Here is a 20,887-nt window from a genome sequence, read left to right on the forward strand (position 1 = left end):
GTGTTTACTTGAAGGATTTGAAGACTGGGCTTTATTTTTAACTCTCCCAATGGCAGGGACTCACTGGTGTGGACTTAGGAAGTCAAGTGGAAGTTGGACTGGGCTTTGTAAACCCAGGGGAGCAAAAGGGCTTGCACTTGGGGACAGATGAGCTTGGAGGAAGAGCCTGCTGGCCTCTCCATGTTCCGCTTGCCTGAGTTTCTGATGATAAAACTGGCCATGGCCTCTACTCACCAAGCACCTGCTGAGCACCAAGACCATACAAACCCTCTAAGCACACCCCCTCATTTAGTCCCCACCATGACCTAGGAGGCAAGGCTGACACTGTCCCCACTCTACAGTTGGGAACATACTCTCTAGAGGCTCAGAGAGGACCAAGGACACACAGTCATGTAACAATGTGGGATTCGAACCTCAATTTCCCCATCTTCCCAGCCTATCCCCTCAACTGCTCTGCCATACAAAAGGCCAGCCAGGTGCCAAGGTCCAGGCACCGAATGTCAGATGGGCAGGATAATGATTTGAAGCTGAAGGACTTCCCCTCTTTCACCTGTGCTTAAGCGGGCAGAGTCCCGATCTGAGAATTCAAAGACTGGTTGTGTCAGTTACTTTACGCCTTTGGGCTAGTTTCCTGGCCTACACAATGGGTTATTTATTACATATAAACAGCACCTCACTGTGAGGACTAAATGAGATGGTGTGTATAAAGGGCATCAGCACAGAGCCTGGCACACAGTGTGGGAACGGGGCACTGATCTGTGCCAAGCACTGACTTCTCATATGCCCACGAGGCAGGTTCTCTCAGGATCCCATCTTAGAGAAACGGAGGTACAGGGGAGTCACTAGCCCATGCGGCCAGCCAGTGTCCAGGACTAGAACCCAGGAAACCCAGCCCTGAGCTGAGCCCTCGAGCCACTGCCTTCCCTTTGCATCCCCTGTGCTGCTGGAGCTCCACTCAAGCGCCAGAGTCAGGGGCCAAGCACTGGCTTCGTGTGGTCAGACCTTTCACAGGATGTGGGGAAACACTTGCATTGAAAGAAAGCAGCATTCTTCTCCTGAACGTGCAGGCTGTTGGGCCTGTTTTCTGACTCTGCTATTGAGGCTAAAAAATCAAGCTGGAAAGGTTCTGGAACGGGACTGCAAGCCTAGTTTATAAGGGCTAAGGGTAGGGGAGAGAAAACCATGCCTTTCCACCTTCCAGAGCCTTGTCCTCTTCTTAGTTGATTTGTTAAATGTGACCCAGAAGTCAACTGAGATTTCACCAGAGCCCTCCAGCCATGCCTCTCTCTCTCTCTCTTTCCTCTGCCCCTGGTTCACTGCATGCCCCTGGTTGGGTGCCTATCCCTTTCCAGACCTTAGTTTCCCCGTCTGTGACATGGGCACATTGGGCTGTGTTCTCCCTAAAGTCCAGTTCTGACAGGGTTTTTCTGAGGAGTGATAGGAACTCACTGGGTCTTTTCTCTGGTTTCCCATTCTCCAAGCTTAGAAGGTCTGGCTCCCCCAAGTACACTGCCTCATAGTTTGAACATCTTCTTGCTGCCAGGGGCCCAAGTAAGGTCTTCTGTCTCCCCAGACCACTCAGCTCAGAGGCCGGCCTTGGAGTCACAGCTGCCTCTTGTATGTCACAGGAGACCAGCTCTGACAACTCAGGACATTCCATTCACCCCAGTCTTCAGTCTCTGGGAGCAAAGGGATTTTGTCCACTGGCAATTCTCCAAGGAGGGATGTGATGGAGGGCAGGAGTCGAGTGTCAGGGCCTTTCCAACATCCTCAAGACCTTCTGCAGGGAGTTTAATCCCCCTCAATGGAACCCCAGGCCAAGGAGGAACCTCAAGAGGCAAGCTAAGGGCTAACTTTTGCCTCTACGACCATGGGTAGTTGATGGTGGTCACTGGGTTTATGGAACACCTGATTGTGCTCAAATAATTTGGCAAGGATGCAAAAGACTGATGATACATGGTGTTGGTGAGAGTTTGAGGAAAACCGCCCTCCTGGGCACTACTGGTGGTGGGGGGAGGGTATAAATTTGGTGCAACCCCTTAGGAGGTTAACTGGGGCCCTGGTAATGATAAAAACGCACATTCTTTTTGAATTGGCAATTCTGCTTCTGGGACTGTAACCCATAAGTGCAGATCTGTGCAAGCAAGGACAGGCAGAGATGTGGGGGGCATGCCAGTAGGCTAACAATCCAACAATTATTCTTAAATATCTATTGAACAGATATGGTGGGGGGACATTAGACAGGAATGGTTTGGATTTCTGCTTGTTTGTGTAAATCCTTGAGTACTGGAGGAGAGAGACCACCATATTCACATTTTGACAGTGAACATCAAGAGTTCAGTTCCTTGCAAAGACCCGGGTTAGCTGGCATCATATTTCCCATGCATTCCAAGGACGGTCGAATGTCCCTGATGGAATAAGGGAACGGGCTAAGCCATCCCTTTCGCCAGCCTACTCTTCTGTGAGCAACAGTATGTGTCCAAGCAGGTTCACTACAGCCTTTTTTGTCAGTGTGAAAGCGTGAAATGGTTTCAATGTCCCTCAAGAGAGATCTGGTTAAATAAATCATGGTATTTCCAAACGACGGAATAGTAAGCAGCTGTTAAGAACAGGGAAGATTTATGTGTAGAAGATAGAAAAAAAAAAAACCCTCAAAACACATGAAGCCAAAAAATCAAGCTAAAGACCATTATAGAGGTAATCCTCGTTGCAAAAGAAAAACAACAAACTCAGAATAGGTAAGAGGAAGAGGGCTGTAAGTGAACGCTTAACAATGGTCACGCCGGAGGTGTGGCTGAGACAGAAGTAGGAGAGGGGTTTGATTCCTTTTTTATCTTTTATTATTCTGAATATCATTTAATTTTAACAAGTATGTTGTTCTGAGCAATGTAAAAAAAAGAAAAGGAAAAAAGAAAAAGGAGAGAGAAGTTCGCTGTATGTGAAATGGTAGTATGGTGGAGGATGATGCAGACGCTGGGGCCAGAATCTCCGCCCCAGCACTTACTAGCTGTGTGACTTGAAGCATGTTAAAGAAATCTCCATGTGCCACCATTAGCATGAGATGAGTGAATTCAGCTGGGCACCTAGAGCAGTGCCCGCACACCGCACGTCTGACACTCCTCAAGCTGGCATTCACAGCCCGTCCTACCCTGGCCCTCGGCTGCCTTCCCAGCCTTATCTCCTCCAGTCTATTCCCCGCCCGCTCCAGCTCCCCATGACTCACTGCTCCCAAAATACACCACACACGTTCCCACCTCCGTGCCTCTACCTGAAGCGACCTTTCTCTCCCTCTTCTCCATCCGGCAAACTCCCAGCCAGAGTCACCCAACACCTGCAGGGAGCTTTCCCAGACCACCCCCGGGGCAGTTCTTTCCTTGGACCTCCCTCCAACCCACGATGGGCTGTGCTGAAGCCCTGTCTGTCTTTGCCACTAAGCTATGAGTCCCCAGAGGATGCTGACCACACTGGTCCACTGGGTGCCCTGTGCCCCAGCACAAACCTGGCAAAGAGTAAGTGCTAATCAGTATGTGAAAGAAAACCTGCCAAAGGTCAGATAATAGTTAAGAGCATTCTAGAACCAGGTCTTCTGGTTCTGGGGTGTCAGTTCCCAGTTCTGCCATTACTCAGCTGAATGACTATATTTAAGATACTTAACCTGTCTGTGCCTCAGTTTCCTCATCTGTAAAGTGGTAAAATAGTACCTTCTTCATAGGGTTGTTTTGCGGATTAACTAAGTTAACACACATAAGGTACTCAGGATCCTGCCTGGCCCTCAGAAATAAGGACTACATGGATGTTTGTCAATTGAAAATGAAATAAACAAATTGCCAACATCCTCCCTTAGACCTGGTCCAAGGCCAGGCCCTCTTCCCCCTGGGTCTGCATACCCTGGTGGTTCTGGCAATGAGGGTTGGCAGGTGCAAAGCCCCAGCCGGAAACAGGGCCAGACCCATGTGTCTTGTTGGTCTAGGACAAACCTTGGCCAGGCGCATATAGGTCTTTCATACCTGTCAATCTCTTGCCAATGTCTCTCTTTAACAAAAAGAGAGCAGACTTCCGGTTTAAGCACCTTTGGTAGTAACAGTTTGACCTCTGTTTCAGAACATGATATTGGTTTTCCATTTTCAACAGTGATTAGAAAGTCTTCCTTTTCAATAAACATATATAAGTACTTTTAAGTAAGTTGATCTAAAGAAAGATATTAAGAAAGTAAGTAGAAAGGGGATGGGATGTACCAAGAATTGGGATGGTGGCATGCACAAGGGGCAAGTTTCAGAAACACAGTTCTAAGGACTGTGACAGAAGATGGGGCTTTCCCTCAGGGCAATTTCATTCTCAGGGAAGACGCTTAGATTAGTACAGAATGATGCATGATTCACAGTAAAGCTTATACTACCTTGCACGCCTTCAACACATAGGCCCTTTACGTGGGCTACTTTTTTTTTTATTCTCTTCAACAACACTTTGAAGAAGGATTCAATTTAATTCGCACTTGACTGAAGAGGAATGTGAGTTTCAGAGCGGTGAGGTAATTTGCCTAGGGTCACACTGCTTATAGGAAGCTGAACCCAGATTCAAACCTGGGTCCATTCAACATCACAGTCCGAACTCTTAGCCACCATAACACACACGCTCCTGCTCACCCGACACATCACCTCCCAGGAACCTGCAAACCAGGTCTAACCTTACACTCAACTGGGGAACTTCCAGGGCCAGTCAAGGGAGGAGCAGAGGAGCAGAAGGCAGGCCCACTCAGTAGGTCCTGTCCTCAGGGCCACACTGATGCCATCATGCACAAAACCTGAGGTGTTCCAAACCTCACACCCTGCGGCAGCTGAGAACTCCTGTAGGGCCAGCCCCTGGCTCTGCCCTAGGGACACAAGAGCAGGAACAAGAACAAGAATACTACGATGACCAAGCAGCTAACATTTACTGGGCTCTTCCTCTTCCAGTCCTGTGCTGAGTGCTTCACGTGCAGTCTCTGACTTAAGGTAGTATCATTATTTTCCTTTTAGAGATGAGAGAACTGAAGTCTGGAGATAAGATAAAGCAAGCAAAACACAAGACCAAAGCAGCACTCTTAACCCCTCACTCCCTGTGCTCCTTATGGAAGGGAGCCATTTATCATCACAGAGTTGGCATGACAACCAGAAACATTCAGGCACTCCCCAAACATACAGCTTCCCTCCACCAGGATCTATAACCTTAAAAGGCATTACAAAAAGAATTTTTAGTGGCTCCTGGGAGGCTCAGTCAGTTAAGTACTCGACTCCAGCTCAAGTCATGATCTCACTGTTCATGGGTTCAAGCCCCATGTCAGGCTCTGTGCTGACAGCTCAGAGCCTGGAGACTGCTTTGGATTCTGTCTCTGTCTCTGTCTCTGTCTCTGCCCCTCCCCCACTCACGCTCTGTCTCTTTCTCTCTCAAAAATAAGTAAACATTAAAAAAAAGTTTTTTTTAAGTTTTTAGCCACAAAATCAGAAGACCTGAGGCTAGTTCCCCCTCGACCACTTAGTGGCCACAGGTATTTCTTTGTCCCTTTCTTACTGTGACTCTCCCATCTGGGCAGGGAAGGGGTTGGACTATCTCCTGGAGCCCTGGATGGGTCTAGAGCAAAACTGTCCAATAAAAATACAATGTGAATCACATACGTAATTTTTAAATTTTCTAACAGCCACATTCAAAAAAGTAAAATGACACAGATGAAATTAATTTAATAATTATGTTACTAACATTATTAACTTAATAATAATATAATGATACATTCTACCCAGCCCAATATATCTAAAGAATCATTTCAACATGCAATCGATATGAAAAATCAATATAAAATTATTTTATACTTTTTTTCTTGCTATGTCTCCAAAACCCAGTAAGTGCATTTCTCCCTTAATAGCACATCTCAGTTCAGATCGGCCCCATTTCAAGAGCTCAGCAGCCACCGAGAGACTACCCTATCGGTGGCTGCAGGTCTAGAATCTTTTTCAGTCCATAGCCCACTTTAGGGGGACATGCTTTCTCCACTTTCTCTCTTCCCCCTGGAAAAGCTACCCCAATCCTAGAATCTGAGCTGACAAGATCCATGGAAGCCCAGGACCAGGAACTTGAGGCCACAACAGAGAGAAACCCCAGGTCTGCCTGGGCCGAGGAGTCTGGTGGCTGCTGGGGATGCCCCCTGTTGCTCTGCAGCTCGATTACTCACCAAAACCCCTGTGAGGGAGACAACCCTGCTTTCCCTCCTAACCCAAAGATTCCCTTAATTGGAAATTCAGTCTGAGCTTCAAACGGAGCCAGGGAGCTGCCCCCCCACATGGCAACAGCCCTGTAGGCATACAGGATGTGTTCCCTAGACCCACAAGGAATCCAAATCTTCCCTGCGCTCCCCTCCTGGCAGACCTTGTAGAAGAAGCCAGATACTACCTTCTCACTCCCAAGACTCAGTTCCCAGTCTGGGCCTGGCAGCTCCAACAGAGCTCGTCACATTCAAGGGCACAGGATTTGGCAGAAAGGACAAGGAGGTCAGGGAAAGCAAGGGGGGCAGAGACGGCGAGATTTTGCCCCCAGCAGGGAAGAGCTCAGGGGAAACCCCTCCTTCTTCCCCAGCTTCCCTTTCCTCACCTTCCAAACCAAACATGTTAGATGATGACCATGATTGCTTTGGCTCCTGGCTTCTCTGCACCAGACGTTTTATAGGCATTAGCTCATCTACTGCTCAAAACAACTCTAGGAGGGAAGAAGATCCGGGGTTCAGAGTGGCGAAGCAATCTGGGCAAAGTCACACAGCTCTGCAGTAGAGGAGCAAGAACTCTAACTCATGATCTCCCAAATCAAGAGCCCAAGCTCTTACCTATTGTGAGCTCTGCCACGTCCCAGGGTGGCCCAGGACAGTGCTGGTTTATGCCTGCCATAACAATACACGCTTGGCGTAATAATTTAAAATGTTCCCTTTGGAGGAAGGGACAGATCTTCCTTCCAGAAGAGTTCCAGCTAATGTATGTTGATACTCCTCCCTCTGGAGCTTCATTCCAGAACTTTCTCCCTCTGAGGTGTGGACTGAACCTAGTGTCTGCATTCCAAAGAACAGAGTGTGGGAAGGGGGAAATGGTAAGACACCAGGTGATCAAGGTTAACATCATCTGTGACAAGTCATGTTGAGACCATGTGTCCTGATATGATGTGATAAGGACACCTCACCTCTACATTCTTCTTCCCCAAAACCCATAACCTCCGTCTAACGATGAGACAAACATCAAACCAAGGGACATTCTACAAAACACCCGGCTGGTAGTTCTCAAAACTGTCAAGGTCGTAAAAAACAAAGGAAGGCTGAAAAACTGTCCCAGACCAGAGAAGACTAAAGAGACACAACAACGGCAATGCTGGACACCGGATGGAACCCAGGAACAGGAAACGGACAGCAGTGGAAAAACCAGTACAATTCAAACGAAGTCTAGAGTTTAATAAATAGTAAGGTACCAGTGTTGGCTTTGACCAATGTATCACGATAATGTAAGAACTTAACACTAGCGGAAACTGGGCAGAGAGTATGGGTACTTTTCTGAAGATTTAAAAATACCATCTTTCTGTCTTAATGCTACTAACTGCTCACACATTCACAGCAATTTAAAGTTCACAAAGTTCAGAGAAAGCAAGACGTGTTGTTTAAAGCTTTTTAGAATCAGAAACGTCGGGGCTGAAGCCTTCGTTCTCTCATTTGCTTGCCAGGCGGTCTCCGGCATATTATGTTCCTTCCTGGGCCTCAGTTTCCACATCTGTATAATGAATTCACTAAATGACGACAGTGACTAGTAATGCTTACTGAGCCCTTGCTGGGTGTCCCACACTGTGGCAGATACTGTGATGCGCCACCCAGTTTCCCCTTCGGGACTGAAGGACTTATTTCTCCTCTCCTCCTCTCGGCCACTCAGAGTGATACTGGCTGTCAGCCCTGTCCAGGGATTGCCCTTGGCTGAACAGAACCGTCCAGCCCCAGCTCACACCCCTTTCTTTCTTTCTTTCTTTTTTTAATGTTTGTTTATTTTTGAGAGAGAGAGAGAGAGAGACAGAGTGTGATTCGGGGAGAGGCAGAGAAAGAGACACACACACACAGAATCCGAAGCGGGCTCCAGGCTCTGAGCTGTCAGCAAAGAGCCCGATGCGGGGCTTGAACCCACAAACTGTGAGGTCATGACCTGAGCCAAAGTTGGATGCCTAACCGCCTGAGCCACCCAGGTGCCCCTCACACCCCTTTCTGGAAGGTAGCTGCACCCAATGCAGAGGGTGTAAAGATCCAGCGACCTCACCTCAATTAGGGACAGCTCTGAAGGTCATCTCCACAGCAGCGTACCCCTCGTGGTTGGCTGAGGCCTTTGTAGGGACTGCACTGCAGCCCAGCGTCTCCTGCCCAATCCAGCTTCCTTCCCTTCCCTACAAATGTTGATCCTGAGTCCTCCCCATAAACTTGCTGTACCCTGATCTCCACCTCAAACTCGGCTCCCAGGAGAACTCGCCCCGTGACAGGGCTGTAAACCACAGGACCTGCACTGTCTTTGTGAACCCTCAGACTAACCTTATTTTTCAAGATGACACAATAGAGGTTGAAGAAGAAAACGGACTTGGCCAAGAACATACAACAAAGAAATAGCGGTACCACAGGTGGGGAAACTCAAGCTGGGACAGGCAAACTGATCCACCCAGGTCTCAGCTAACAGAGGACAGATCCGGGATTTGGTCTTAGGTTGGCTTAACCCTGAAGACCAAAGAGCCACAGCCTCCAGCCCAGGCCATTTAGAGCCACCAGCAGGATTGTCATGGGCACCAGGACAGACAAATGCTTTTCACCACTGTCCTGTCACACCCGCTGATGTCCCTGCAGCTCAGTCCACATTTGTGAGACGGCAATAATAACAGTACCTACCTTTTTGAGATGTTACAAAGATTAAGTGAGTTAATATAAGGTCTCAGTTAAGTAAAGGTCTCAGCACAGTGACCGGCCCATAAGGAGCCCTTTATAAATGGCAGGCTAAAACCAAATCCCATGAGCAGCATATAGCTGCAACTGCAAGATGTTCTAAGAAAACGTCCATGCAGTTAAGTGACAGGGACTGGGTTTCATCAGCCCTCTAAGGGAGTCAGGCTTGACCTGAAGGAAGAGTAGGAATTAGATGGGCAACAAGATGGGGCGCCTCGGTGGCTCAGTCGGTTAAGCGTCCGACTCCTGATTTCAGTTCAGGTCATGATCTTGTGGTTCGTGGGTCCGAGCCCCACGGTCTGGCTCTGCGCTGACAGTGAGAGGAGCCTGCTTCTGATCCTCTGTCTCCCTCTCTCTGCCCCTCCCCCGCTCACACTCTTTCTCTCTCTCTCAAAAGAAAGAAGGAAAGGGAAGGGAAGGAAAGCAAAGGGAAGGGAAGGGGGCTAAATAGAAGTGTAGGAACCAGATTTATGAAGAGCCACTCACCACCTGGGTGATTTGGAACAAGTCACTTTATCTCTCTAAGCCTCATTTAGCCAATCCGTAAAATGTAAATAAAAATAGTACCCATCTTATAAAGTCCTTAAGGAAATGAAATGAGTCAATATTTATAAACTACTAAAATAGTGCCATGTGCACAGCAAGAGCTATAAATGTTTGAAGACAACATTAGAACCTTTTCCGAAGTACAATGAGAAGACATGGAGGGATCTGAACGTGAATGAAAGGGTGGTTGCTGAATGGATACAGGTTGTGCCTGGTTGTACCTGGACACAGGGCTGGTAGATGGATGGGTGATAGCAGCTGAGTGAGTGGAAGTTACAGTTGGACACTGGAGGGGGTCGGATAGACGGATGATAGATGGGTGCTTGCGTGACTGGGTAGGTGGGTGGGACCGGACGTTGTTTCAGTGGATGGAAGCATGGCTGGGTGATGGGGGTGGTTGGATAAATGGAGAAGATTTGGTGAACGGAGGTGGCTAAGTGAATGAATGCATGGATGGATGTTAACATGGGTGGCTTGGTGCAGAAATGGACCCACAAACGTCTGGCAAACTAATCTTTGACAAAGCGGGAGAATATCCTGCGGAATACAGACAGTCTCTTCAGCAAATGGTGCTGGGAAAACCGGACAGTGGCATGCAGAAAAATGAACCTGGACCACTTTCTTACACTATACACAAAAAGAAACTCAAAATGGATGAAAGACCTAAACGTAAGACAGGAATCCTAGAGGATTGCTAGAGAAATCCTAGAGGAGAAAGTTGGCAAACCCTCTTTGACTCTGCCAGCCGCAGCAACTTCTTACCCAATACATCTCCGGAGGCAAGGAAAACAAAAGCGAAAATGAACTATTGGGACCTCATCAAAATAAAAAGCTTCTGCACTGCAAAGGAAACAGTCAGCGAAACCAAAAGGCAACCAACAGAATGGCGGAAGATACCTGCAAATGACATATCAGGTAAAGGGTTAGTATCCAAAATCTATAAAGAACTTATCAAACTCAACACCCAAAAAAAAAAATAATCCAGTGAAGAAATGGGAAAAAGACATGAATAGACACTTTTCCAAAGAAGACCTCCAGATGGCTAACAGACACAGGAAAAAATGCTCAACATCACTCATCATCAGGGAAATAAATACAAATCAAACCCACAATGAGATACCATCTCACACCTGTCAGAATGGCTCACATTAACAACTCAGGCAACAACAGATGTTGGCGAGGATGAGGAGAAAGAGGAACCTGTTGGCACTGCTGGTGGGAATGCAAACTGGTGCAGCCACTCTGGAAAACAGTGTGGAGCTTCCTCAAAAAATTAAAAATAGAACTACCCTAAGACCCAGCAATTGCACGACTAGGCATTTATCCAAGGGATACAGGTGTGCTGTTTTGAAGGGGTACATGCACTCCAACATTTATAGCAGCACTATCAACAATAGCCAAAGTATGGAACAAGCCCAAATGTCCATCGATGGACAAATGGATAAAGAAGATGTGGTATATATATATATATATATATATACACACACACACACACACACACACTGGAATATTACTCGGAGATAAAATGAAATCTTGCCATTTGCAACTACATGGATGGAACTAGAGGGTATTATGCTAAGTGAAATTAGAGAAGGACAAATATCAGATGACTTCACTCATATGAGGAACTTAAAATACAAAACCGATGAACATAAGGGAAGGGAAGCAAAAATACATTAAGAGACTCTTAAGTATAGAGAACAAACAGGGTTGCTGGAGGGGTTGTGGGCGGGGGGATGAGCTAAATGGGTAAGGGGCACTAAGGAAGACATCTGTTGGGATGAGCACTGGGTGTTATACATAGGGGATAAATCACTGGATTCAATTCCTGAAATCATTATTGTACTGCATGCTAACTTGGATGTAAATTAAAATAATAATAATAATAATAATAATAATAATCAATCAAAAGATGGGTGGCTTGGCGGATAGAAGTAATAGGTGAGTGAACATGGGTGGCTGGTGAATAAGGGGTGGATGGGTGGTTGAATGGGTGGGTGTCTAGGCGGTTGGGTGGACAGGTGGATGATTAGAGGGTTGGGTGGGTAAAAGGATAGAAAGTTGGATGGGTGGGTAGGGGTGGAGGAGGAAGTGGTTGGGTGGGTGGGTGGTTGTCCAGGTAGATGTTAGAGAGGCTGAGTGACTGGAGGTGGTTGGCCTAATGGAGGAGTTGTTCAGGAGGGTAGTTGAGAAGTTAGGTGAATGAAGGGGCTGGGAGAATGAGTGGATGACTGGGTGGCTGGACGGGTGGCTGGGGGTTGAATGTGTAATCAGAAAGTGGAGTGGGTGGTTGGGGTGAAGAGATGGTCGTCCAGGTGGCTCTTAGAAAGGCTGGATGAACGGAAGGGTTGGATGAATGGGTGGATGGACAGGGGACCAGAAGCACCTCCAGTTAACTCTCTAAAGGTCGGGGAGAAGCCCTGACGGTGAAAGAAGCAGAACAGCCTTGGAGACCGGGCCTCCAGGGTCGCCCTGCCCCCGGGACCCCCTTCCCCGGCGGGGCCCACCCCACCTGCGCCCAGCCCCCGGGGGCCTACCTGGAGGCGGCGATCTCGGCCTTCTGGCGCGCGATGGCGGCGGCGCGCTGGGCACCCTCCACGCTGTGCTCCACCTTCTGGCGGACCTTGCTGCTCTTGAGCGGCAGCACGCGGCGCTTAGTGCCCTTGACCAGCACGTTGTGGCGGTACTTGCCCTCCTCGCGGTGGCCGTCGGGCAGCGTGGTGCAGCCGTAGCCGTGGCGCAGGTTGTCCAGCCACTCGCCCTCGTAGCGGAGGCCGCTGGAGCGCTCGCTCACGCCGAAGCCCGAGCGCTTGTCGTTCTTCCACTCGCCCATGTAGGTCTCGGTGGTGGTGGCGTCGATGTCGGCCTCGAAGGGCGCGGCCTCGTCGGCGCCCTCCGCGCCCTCGGCGCCCTCGCCCAGGCTGGCGGTGGACGCGGCGTCGCTGGCGCCGGAGCTGAGGTCGCTCTTGAGGAAGCTGACGCGGCTGCGCTGGCTGCCCAGCGACGTGCGCGACTCCGCGCGCCTCAGCCGGCCCAGCAGCGCGCCCCGCTGGAAGAGGCCGCCGCCCTTGGGCGCCCGCGCCGCCTCGGCGTTGGCCAGCAGGCTGAGCGCGAAGCCGCCGCGCGGGATGGCGGCCGGGGGCGGCGTCGGGCCGTCGGGGGCGGGCGACGCGGGCGAGTCCGGGGCCACCGTGCCGTTGCTGTGCTCGCTGCGCAGGGACGAGAGCGACGTGCGCAGCGGCGAGCGCACCACCACGGCCATCCCGTAGGGCACGCTCTGGCGCACGCCGTAGCCGTGGCGCATGCCGTTGGTGAACTGGCCCTGGTAGGTCCCTGCGGGCGAGGAGAGGGCGCGTCAGTGGGCGGCTGGGAGGGCCCTGCGGGCGCCGGGCGAGGCGGGCCGGGGCTACGAGCGCGCGGGTGGGAGGGCGGGCGACGCGGGGGGGAGGGGGCGCGTGGTCCGTGAGGGTGCGAGGACAGAGAAGTGCGACCGCCCTCTGCGCAGCGCAGTGGCGGGACTATTCCCGGCGGCCACAGTGGGGTCGCGCGAGTGGGCGTCAGCGTGTGACGCTGCGTGAGCGGGCGAGGCCCCGGAGTGCGTGCGGTTAAACGAGTGAGTGGCCAAAAGGAGTCTGCGGGATGGTGTGAATATTCCTGTTGGTAGGAACACAGCAAGGTCACGAGTGTGCCAGGCGGGGTGAGTCATTTTTAAAGTGCGAAGTTGCCCGAGCAGATGAGGTTCGGTGAGTGTGAATTTGAATGAGTGCACAGATTGTGCAAGAGCATGAGTGGGCAAGACAGTGAGTTTGTGCCCTAGTGTGAATATTTGCATTTGTGGGAGTGTGCAGGGTCCTGGAAGCCTGTCAGATCATGAGTGTGCGAGGCAGTGTGTGCGCAGAGGGTGACCGAGATCACATGAGTGTGATGTAATGAGATGTAACGTAAGGTCATGCGAGTATTTGAGGTCTTGAGTATGAAAGGAAAGGCAAAATTGAGTGAGGGTGCAAAACCAGTAGAGGTTCAAAGCGTGCGGACTTGTGGGAGCAGGTACATCTATCTATGTGTGAGGTTAAATGCATGCGCGTAGTCATCATAGCGTGCAAGGTGGGGTAAGTGCCCAAGTTCCTGTGGAGGTGACATCATGGGGATGTGAGATGTTCTAAGTATGCAAGGCTGTCTGAGTGTTAAAGCACAGAATAACACGTGGCACTTGAGGCTGAGTGTATGAGGTTGTGGGCAGCAGGGAAACTGAGACCATGTAAGACCGTGTGTGTACAGGATAATGGCATGTACAAGGAGGTATCATCAGTGCAGGCCTTGTGTGTCCATCGGTGTGAGCACGTGAGCTCCTGGGAACAAGAGCCTATGTGAGTAGCCTGCCGAAAGCCAGCTCCCTGCCTTCATCTTTATGCCTTCAGCATGCAGGACAGTATCTGCCATAGTGTTCACGGAGTTGAGGGGGAAAATTCAGAGCCTTTGTTTTAACACGAGCTGATACTTTACCCTGGTTAACCAAAAAAGGCCCCAAATGGCCTTCTTCCCAGCAAATGCCCAGGATGGCTAGGGAACTGAAACGGCCGTCCAGGTAAGGGATTCCTAAGCTCAACCCAACAGGCATGCTCCCATTCGGGCCTTTGCACTGGCCGTTATCTCTGCTTGGAACTCCTTCCCTCCAGATACGCTTCATGTCTCTGCTCAGTGAGGCCTATCCTGACCACCCTATTTAAAATTGCCATCTGCTTGAGCACAAGCACCCTTATCTACCCCTTATCTACTGTTTTCTATAGTATGTATCCTCTTCTAACATATCATATGACTTAATTGTTGCATTTATTGCTTTTCTTTCCTCACTAGAATGGAAATCCATGAGGGCAGGGATCTTTCCTGTTTTGGTCTCTGATGTAGCCCCAGGATCTACAATAGGGCCTGGCACATAGAGGTGCTCTGTAAATATTTGCTGATTGATTGGCTGAACCTCCCCAGAAACTCCATCTCATTGTGTGACCTTGGGCAACTCTCTTCCCTTCTTAAGGCCTCGATTGCCCTGTCAATGACATGTTAGATATGAAACTCTCTAAAGTTTGGCCTAACTCTGAGACACTGGAATTCTAGAAGGACCTGCATTGTGACTCTGCAGGGGAAGGACAGCATGTCCCTATGACTCTATACTATCTGGTCCCTCCCAGCCCAGGCTACTCCACCTTGGGCCCCTATTCCCACCCCGCCCCCATCACTTTCTGCATGAAGAGACTGCATTAAGAGTCATGTACAGTGCCGAGGGCTCATTTAAACATCTCAAAGTTCCTATCAGGTGGGTCCCTTGACGATGCTCATTTACAGGAGAGGAAGTTGGTGGTCTGAGAGGTTAAGTGACTTGACCAAGGAGGCAGAATCCAAACCCAAGTCTATCTGATGCCTGAAGTTCACACTCTGAGCCCCCAGTTCTCTATCCTGGCTGCCCTTCAGAAGCTCTAAAAAATACCAGTTTCTGGGCCTCACCACCAGAAAGTCTGGCTTAATTTGTTTGCAGCCTCTCTATAGGCAGGCACACAGCCAGCAGTGAGAGGGACATCAGAGCTCTCCTCCTGTCAGTGACCAGCCATGGAAAGCCAATGACCATGGAATATGAGCTATAAAAGGGCCAAAGGGAAGTGGAGAGAGAGAAAGGAGATATCACTGGACATGATCTCATAGAAGAAGATGCAAATATGATCTCCATTTCACAGGTGGATGATTCAGAGAGATTGTGTGACTTGCCCAAAGTCACCTAGTAAGGAAGGAGCAGAACTGGGGTATGAACCCAAGGTCCGACTCAAGCTGAGGAAGTGGGAAAATGGGTTTGTGTGGCAGGTGCAGAGAGCAGAGCAAAGAGAACGTGGTCCAGGGGATGAGAAAGTGGAGAGTTAAAACTAATGTGTTCCCCTTTCTAAGCTCATTCACATGTGGTCACATTGTATGGGAGGCAAGGGGACAGACAGAAACTTGCAATCAGAGACAAACTGATCTCAAATATCTAATCTGGAGAACCTTGGACAAGTTACTTCTTCAGATTTTCAATTTGCTTATCTGGAAAATGGAAAAATAATACCCACCTTCTAGGGTTTGGGGAAGATTAAAAAGGAAACAACAACAAAAAAGGAAACAACCCCGGGTTCCTGGGTGGCTCAGTTGGTTAAGCGTCCGACTTCAGCTCAGGTCATGATTTCATGGTTCGTGGGTTTGAACCCTGCATTGGGCTCTCTGCTAACAGCTCAGAGCCTGGAGCCTGCTTCGGATTCTGTGTCTCCCTGTCTCTCTCTGCTGTACCCCTGCTTGTGTTCTGTATCTCTCTCTCTCAAAAATAAATAAATTAAAATTTTTTTAAAAAATGGAAACAACCCAAATGTCCATCAACTGGTAAATGGATGGACGGTGGTCAGCCACACAGTGGAATACTGGTCAGCGTTAAAAAGGAATAGACTGCTGGCATATCCAACACGGATGGATCTCAAAAACATGCTAAGTGAATAAAGCTGGAGATGAAAGAATACAAACTGTGCGATTCCAACTACATAAAAGCCTGGAAAAAAAACCCTAAAGTATAGTGACAGAAAGCAGATCTGGGGTTACCAGGGCTGCAGGTAGGAGGGATCTACCAGAGAGGGGTACAAGGGAACTTTCCGAACTGATGGAAATGTTCTACACCTTGATTGTACTGGTGGTTACACAGGTGTATACATTTGTCAAGACCGTGCACTTAAAATGAATTCTCTGCCTGGAAACTATACCTTGATGTAATAAATAATCTAATTTGTAAATAAATTTTTAAGAAAAAAAACACTCCAGCACAGCATTCTGCAAATAGCCATTGGAAAATCCTGTCAACTCTCCTTTCCAAGTGACTCTGAAATCCGGCCACTTCTCACACCCCCCCTGCTACTAGGCGGTAGCCTGAGCCACTGTTGTCTCTCGTCCTGGATTTTTGTAATGGCTGCCACACTGGTCTCTCTCTGCCCCGTGCGTCTCTGTCCATTCCTAGCTCACTAATCACAGGGATTCTGTCCAAATGTAATAAAGTCAAAAATCACGACACTGCTCTGCCTCTTCTCATTCAGAGGAAAAGCTGAAGTCCTTAGTGATCCACAGACCTAACCTGATCTCATCCCCATCACTCCTCTGTCCTCACATCCCTCCATTCCTCCTTTCCCTCACTCCACTCTGGCCACAAAGTCCTCCTTATTGTTCCTCCCGTTCCATGAGCCATGCCCCTGCTTCGGGGCCTTTCTGTTTGCTGCTCCCTCTGCCTGAAACAGTCTTCCTCCAGAAATCTGCACAGCTCACTCCCAGAGAGGTATTTAATGGTTCCTATAAGACTCACCCAAGGTGACAAAGCTAATAAATATACCAAAACTCCCATCCATGTCCAGCTGTGTTCCTTACTGTGCTCAGAAGAAAGAAGAAAAATATGTGAAAGGAGAAAGTGAACAAGAATGGAGCAGAGAAGATGGTAAACTGGGAGAAAGACAGAGGACATCTAATCTCTGGGTTGGACACGTTTGTGAAATTAAATCAACCAATCTACCTTTAGCTTAAGGTTGGCGTGAGATGGGCTGACATGGTCCCTTTAAGCCCAAGAGAAACTGAGATTGCTCTTGGCCACCATCTGGGGAGGAAACGGCCAGGCTATATTAGGAAACTTACAAGCAAGTGGCAAGAGGCACAGACACCCAGGGGAGACTGGGAGTGACGGGGCCCTGGGAAGGGGGAAAAGCCAAGTGCTGGGGCCATCCCCAGCCTGACTCTCTCTAAGACAGGACAGCTCTCCCTGGGGACTGGAAGAACGCAGCATCTGCATCTGAAGAGAGGGAAAAGGAGACCCTGCCCACAGCCATCTGGCTAAGATGAGCTTTCTATGGAAGGAAGTGCTTCCTGATCACCTTTGGGCTGGCCCCTCACTTGGCCTTGTAGACTGTACAGGGATTCTCACTGCCCTCAGGGTAAGAGGCAGGATTCTCAGCCTCTGACCCCCTCTCCAGTCACATTTGCCTTTCCACCTCAGGACCTTTGCACGTGCTCCTGCCGCCCTCCACCTCTTCTCAGCATGCTCTTCCCTTCTCTCTTCCCCTGGCCAACTTCTTTTGATATTTCAAGTTTCAGCTTAAATATGACTTCATCCAGGAGGGTTTCTTGAACCCTGCCCCCTGAGTACTGCCATATGATGTCATGTCTCCCTGTTCTTCTTGGCACTTTTCCCAATTGCAATTAAATAACTGTTAAAGTCATTTGTCCACCATAAGCCTTTCCCACTGGACTTTGGCTTCCAAGAGGGAGGGAGCCATATCCAGCTTATTCCTGCTATGATCCCAGCATCTAGCACAATTCCCAGGCCCAAGGAAGCCTACAGTAAACGTCTGATGAATCTGTATCTTCTCTGCAGTGATACCCTTCCATTCTTCCAGGGGCAGGAACCACATTTTCTTTTTTCCTTCATGACTCAGCACATGGTAAGTACTCAATAGTGACTGGCAGTGGCTGCCAATGTGGTCAGGTCTAGATTTAGCAGCCCAAACCCTGGAAATTATTGGGGTACATGTAAAAGGCTGGTAAATACAGTTCTGTCCCTCAGACCAGGCTCCTAAAGTTAATAAAACCTGAATATCATCTTCCCCCTGCAGTTGCCCTTCTGGTTTAGTACAGAATAAGCTGGGTTTCAACCTTGACTCTGATGCCGAATAGTTCTAAAACATGTCGAACTATTTAAGCCTGCTGAGCCTCAGCTTGTCCTTCTTAAAATGGAGATAATGATACATACTTTAGATCATTGTTCATTCACTTGTTTGAATTTAACGAGTATTTGCTATGGACCTGGAATTCTTGGTGTTAGATACTGGGGACACAGTGATAAATAGACATGATCTCCACCCTCAAGAGGCATAGAGTTGAGCGCCAAGGATAGACTAGATTTAAGCAACCACCACAGAAATAAATGTTAGGCAGCTACACCAGTGATGCAGAGTGATAATGGTCCAGGCCTTAGGTGGTGAGGGAGGATTGGCGGACCAAGGAATAAATGAACCGTATGAACACAGTAAGTGCTCGATAAAGGCTAGTTTTGGCAGGCTAGAATCTTTGCTCAGAAAAGCTCGCCCAGAAAGGATTAACTGGAGAGTTGAAAAGGAGCCGGGGAGGACAGAAAGAACTCAGAGGGAGAGAACAAGCCCAGCTCCAATTTTCCACCTACGTCTGCTTGCTTGTAAGAAAGCAGGCTTATGCGCTGGGATGCCCAGGCTTGGCTGCTTTGGCCACATCTCTGACCCAGGAGGCCTTAAAGTTTCTGTCCTTGGGAGGAAGAAAATTTGGGGGGGGGGGGGTCTCTTCATCAATGAGACCTGCCTCCACACCCTCTAGACACACATGAGAGAGTAGTTTCTGGAAACCATATTTGTAGTACAAGATCCACCCTTTGGGGGAGAGATTATGACTTAACCGACGTGGACACTGGAGTTTTTTAAAGCACCTCTGATGGCTCAAATATGCAACTTGAGTAAGAGCTGCAAAACTCTACACTAGCCTCTCGTTAACCAGTTGGCTCCGTTCCTTTTGTCAAACCTGTGACATGCTGTACCTGGCAGGTGTCATGCAGATCCCAGTGGTTACCCAATAGCGGATTTCTCCTTTGCTGATGGAACCTCGTTCTGTTCAAGGACCCAGACCTCTTCCTGGGCCTCAGAGAAAGGTTCCTTATCCAGGGGTAAATCCTGATTGCTCTCAGCCAGACTTCATGTCTACTTACCTTGCCAATGATTGGATGTGAGCATTTGATGAAATCCAGCATTGAGACCGGAGGGAAAGTTTGCTGGGGGGTGGGCCAGGGAGGCAGGAAAGAGTTCCTAGTTCTTTTAAGGAGAAACATGCAGGCATATACTCTTCTGCTGCTGGGTATTGCTGCATGTGGAGGTGACCCCTGGAGCTGTGGCAGCCAACCTAGTACCATGAAGCCACTGAGAATAGAGATGACACTATATGGATGCAGAGCAAAACATGGCAGGACCCTGGGTCCTTGTTGACATTGTTGAGCCTCCAAGTTAACCAATCCTGAGACTCTTACCTCTGGATTCTTCTTTATGTGAGATTATAAATATCCTTATTGTTTAAGTCTGTGCTGTCCAACATGGCAGCCAGGAGACACAGGTGGTTATTGAGCACCAGACTGCAAAGAATTGGCACCAAAAAAATGTAAAATACATCACTAATAATTATATATTGATTACATGTGGAGATGGTATTTTGGTTAATGGGTCAAATAAAATACATTTTTTTTAAGGAGGCTCCACACCCAACATGGAGCCCAGCGCAGACCCTGAAATCAAGCTGAGATCAAGAGTCAGATGCTTAACCAACTGAGCCATCCAGGTGCCCCTAAATAAAATATATTATTAAAATTAATTTCACCTTTTTACGTGTGGCTACTAGAAAATTTTAAATTACATCTGTAGCCCACATTATATTTCTATAGAAAATGCTTGTTTAATTCACTTGGAGTTAGGGTTTTCTGTTTCCCACAGACAAAAAAATATCCTAACAGGTATCGGTGTCATCATTGTGATTTTATAGTTGGAACAATCGAAACTAAGAATTTAAATTACTTGCTTCAAGTACAGCAGCTGTTGGTGGTCACAGCCAGGTGTCCTGACCAGTGCTTTCTCCTCTATGCCTCTAGGAATCTGAGAACATCCCTTACGAGCTAAAGGTTTGAAATCCTTCATCCAGACCTCAGCTCTGAAGGGAGCGGACCATTTCAGAAACCCAAGGGAAGTCTAGGAGATCCAGAATCCACTTTGACCCCGAGAAGAGACATGTGGCCCAGACCAGGGATTCTGCCTCCAAATACAGAATGGACACCGAGAACATCACCCCCTCTGGCCAGTGACACCTGCCTATTTCCAGGAAACTGTCTGAGGCCTGAACACCAGTGTCCCTGGAGGGCTGAACAGAGATGGAGAGAGAAGAATCAGGGCTAACTCCTCTCCTGTGGTCCCCGCTGCCTATGGAAGTCCTGACCTGACAGTCCATTGTCTTCATGACCTGGTCCCAATTCACCCTCCTAGTTTTGTCTTCCCAAATCCACCAAAGCCCAGCTTCAAAGTCATCTCCTCCAGAAAACCTTCCTGGAGTATCTTTTTTCCTCCATACTCTCATTGCTTGAGACATTTGTCACTTCCTACCTCTTATACAGCTATCTCATCTATATCTTATCTATTTGGTCTAATAGCCATTCTTGGTCTTTCCTCAAATCCTTTCCCATAGTGTCAGATGTCAGCACAAGATCTTTGGACAGGACTATGGAAGTGTCATCAGCAGATCTCAGACATTGTTTAAGATGGAGAATGG

General features: G+C 48.7%; 1 protein-coding gene and 1 long non-coding RNA gene across 2 annotated transcripts in view; one reads left to right on the forward strand and one right to left on the reverse strand.

The window, feature by feature from the left end:
- The window catches only part of JPH2 (junctophilin 2), a 69,915-nt gene that overhangs the window by 34,588 nt on the left and 14,440 nt on the right, over positions 1-20,887 (reverse strand). The window contains exon 2 of the mRNA XM_058685697.1: positions 12,055-12,850. Within this exon, the coding sequence (XP_058541680.1) occupies positions 12,055-12,850 (796 nt within the window). The remainder of the gene's footprint in view (positions 1-12,054; positions 12,851-20,887) is intronic.
- On the forward strand, positions 14,436-20,753 carry LOC131485797 (uncharacterized). Its single transcript, XR_009249021.1, has 3 exons — positions 14,436-14,828; positions 17,934-18,000; positions 20,217-20,753. It is a non-coding gene; the product is annotated as an uncharacterized LOC131485797 (long non-coding RNA).

The sequence above is a fragment of the Neofelis nebulosa genome, chromosome 9 (genome assembly GCF_028018385.1).
Source record: "Neofelis nebulosa isolate mNeoNeb1 chromosome 9, mNeoNeb1.pri, whole genome shotgun sequence".
Classification (NCBI taxonomy): domain Eukaryota; kingdom Metazoa; phylum Chordata; class Mammalia; order Carnivora; family Felidae; genus Neofelis; species Neofelis nebulosa.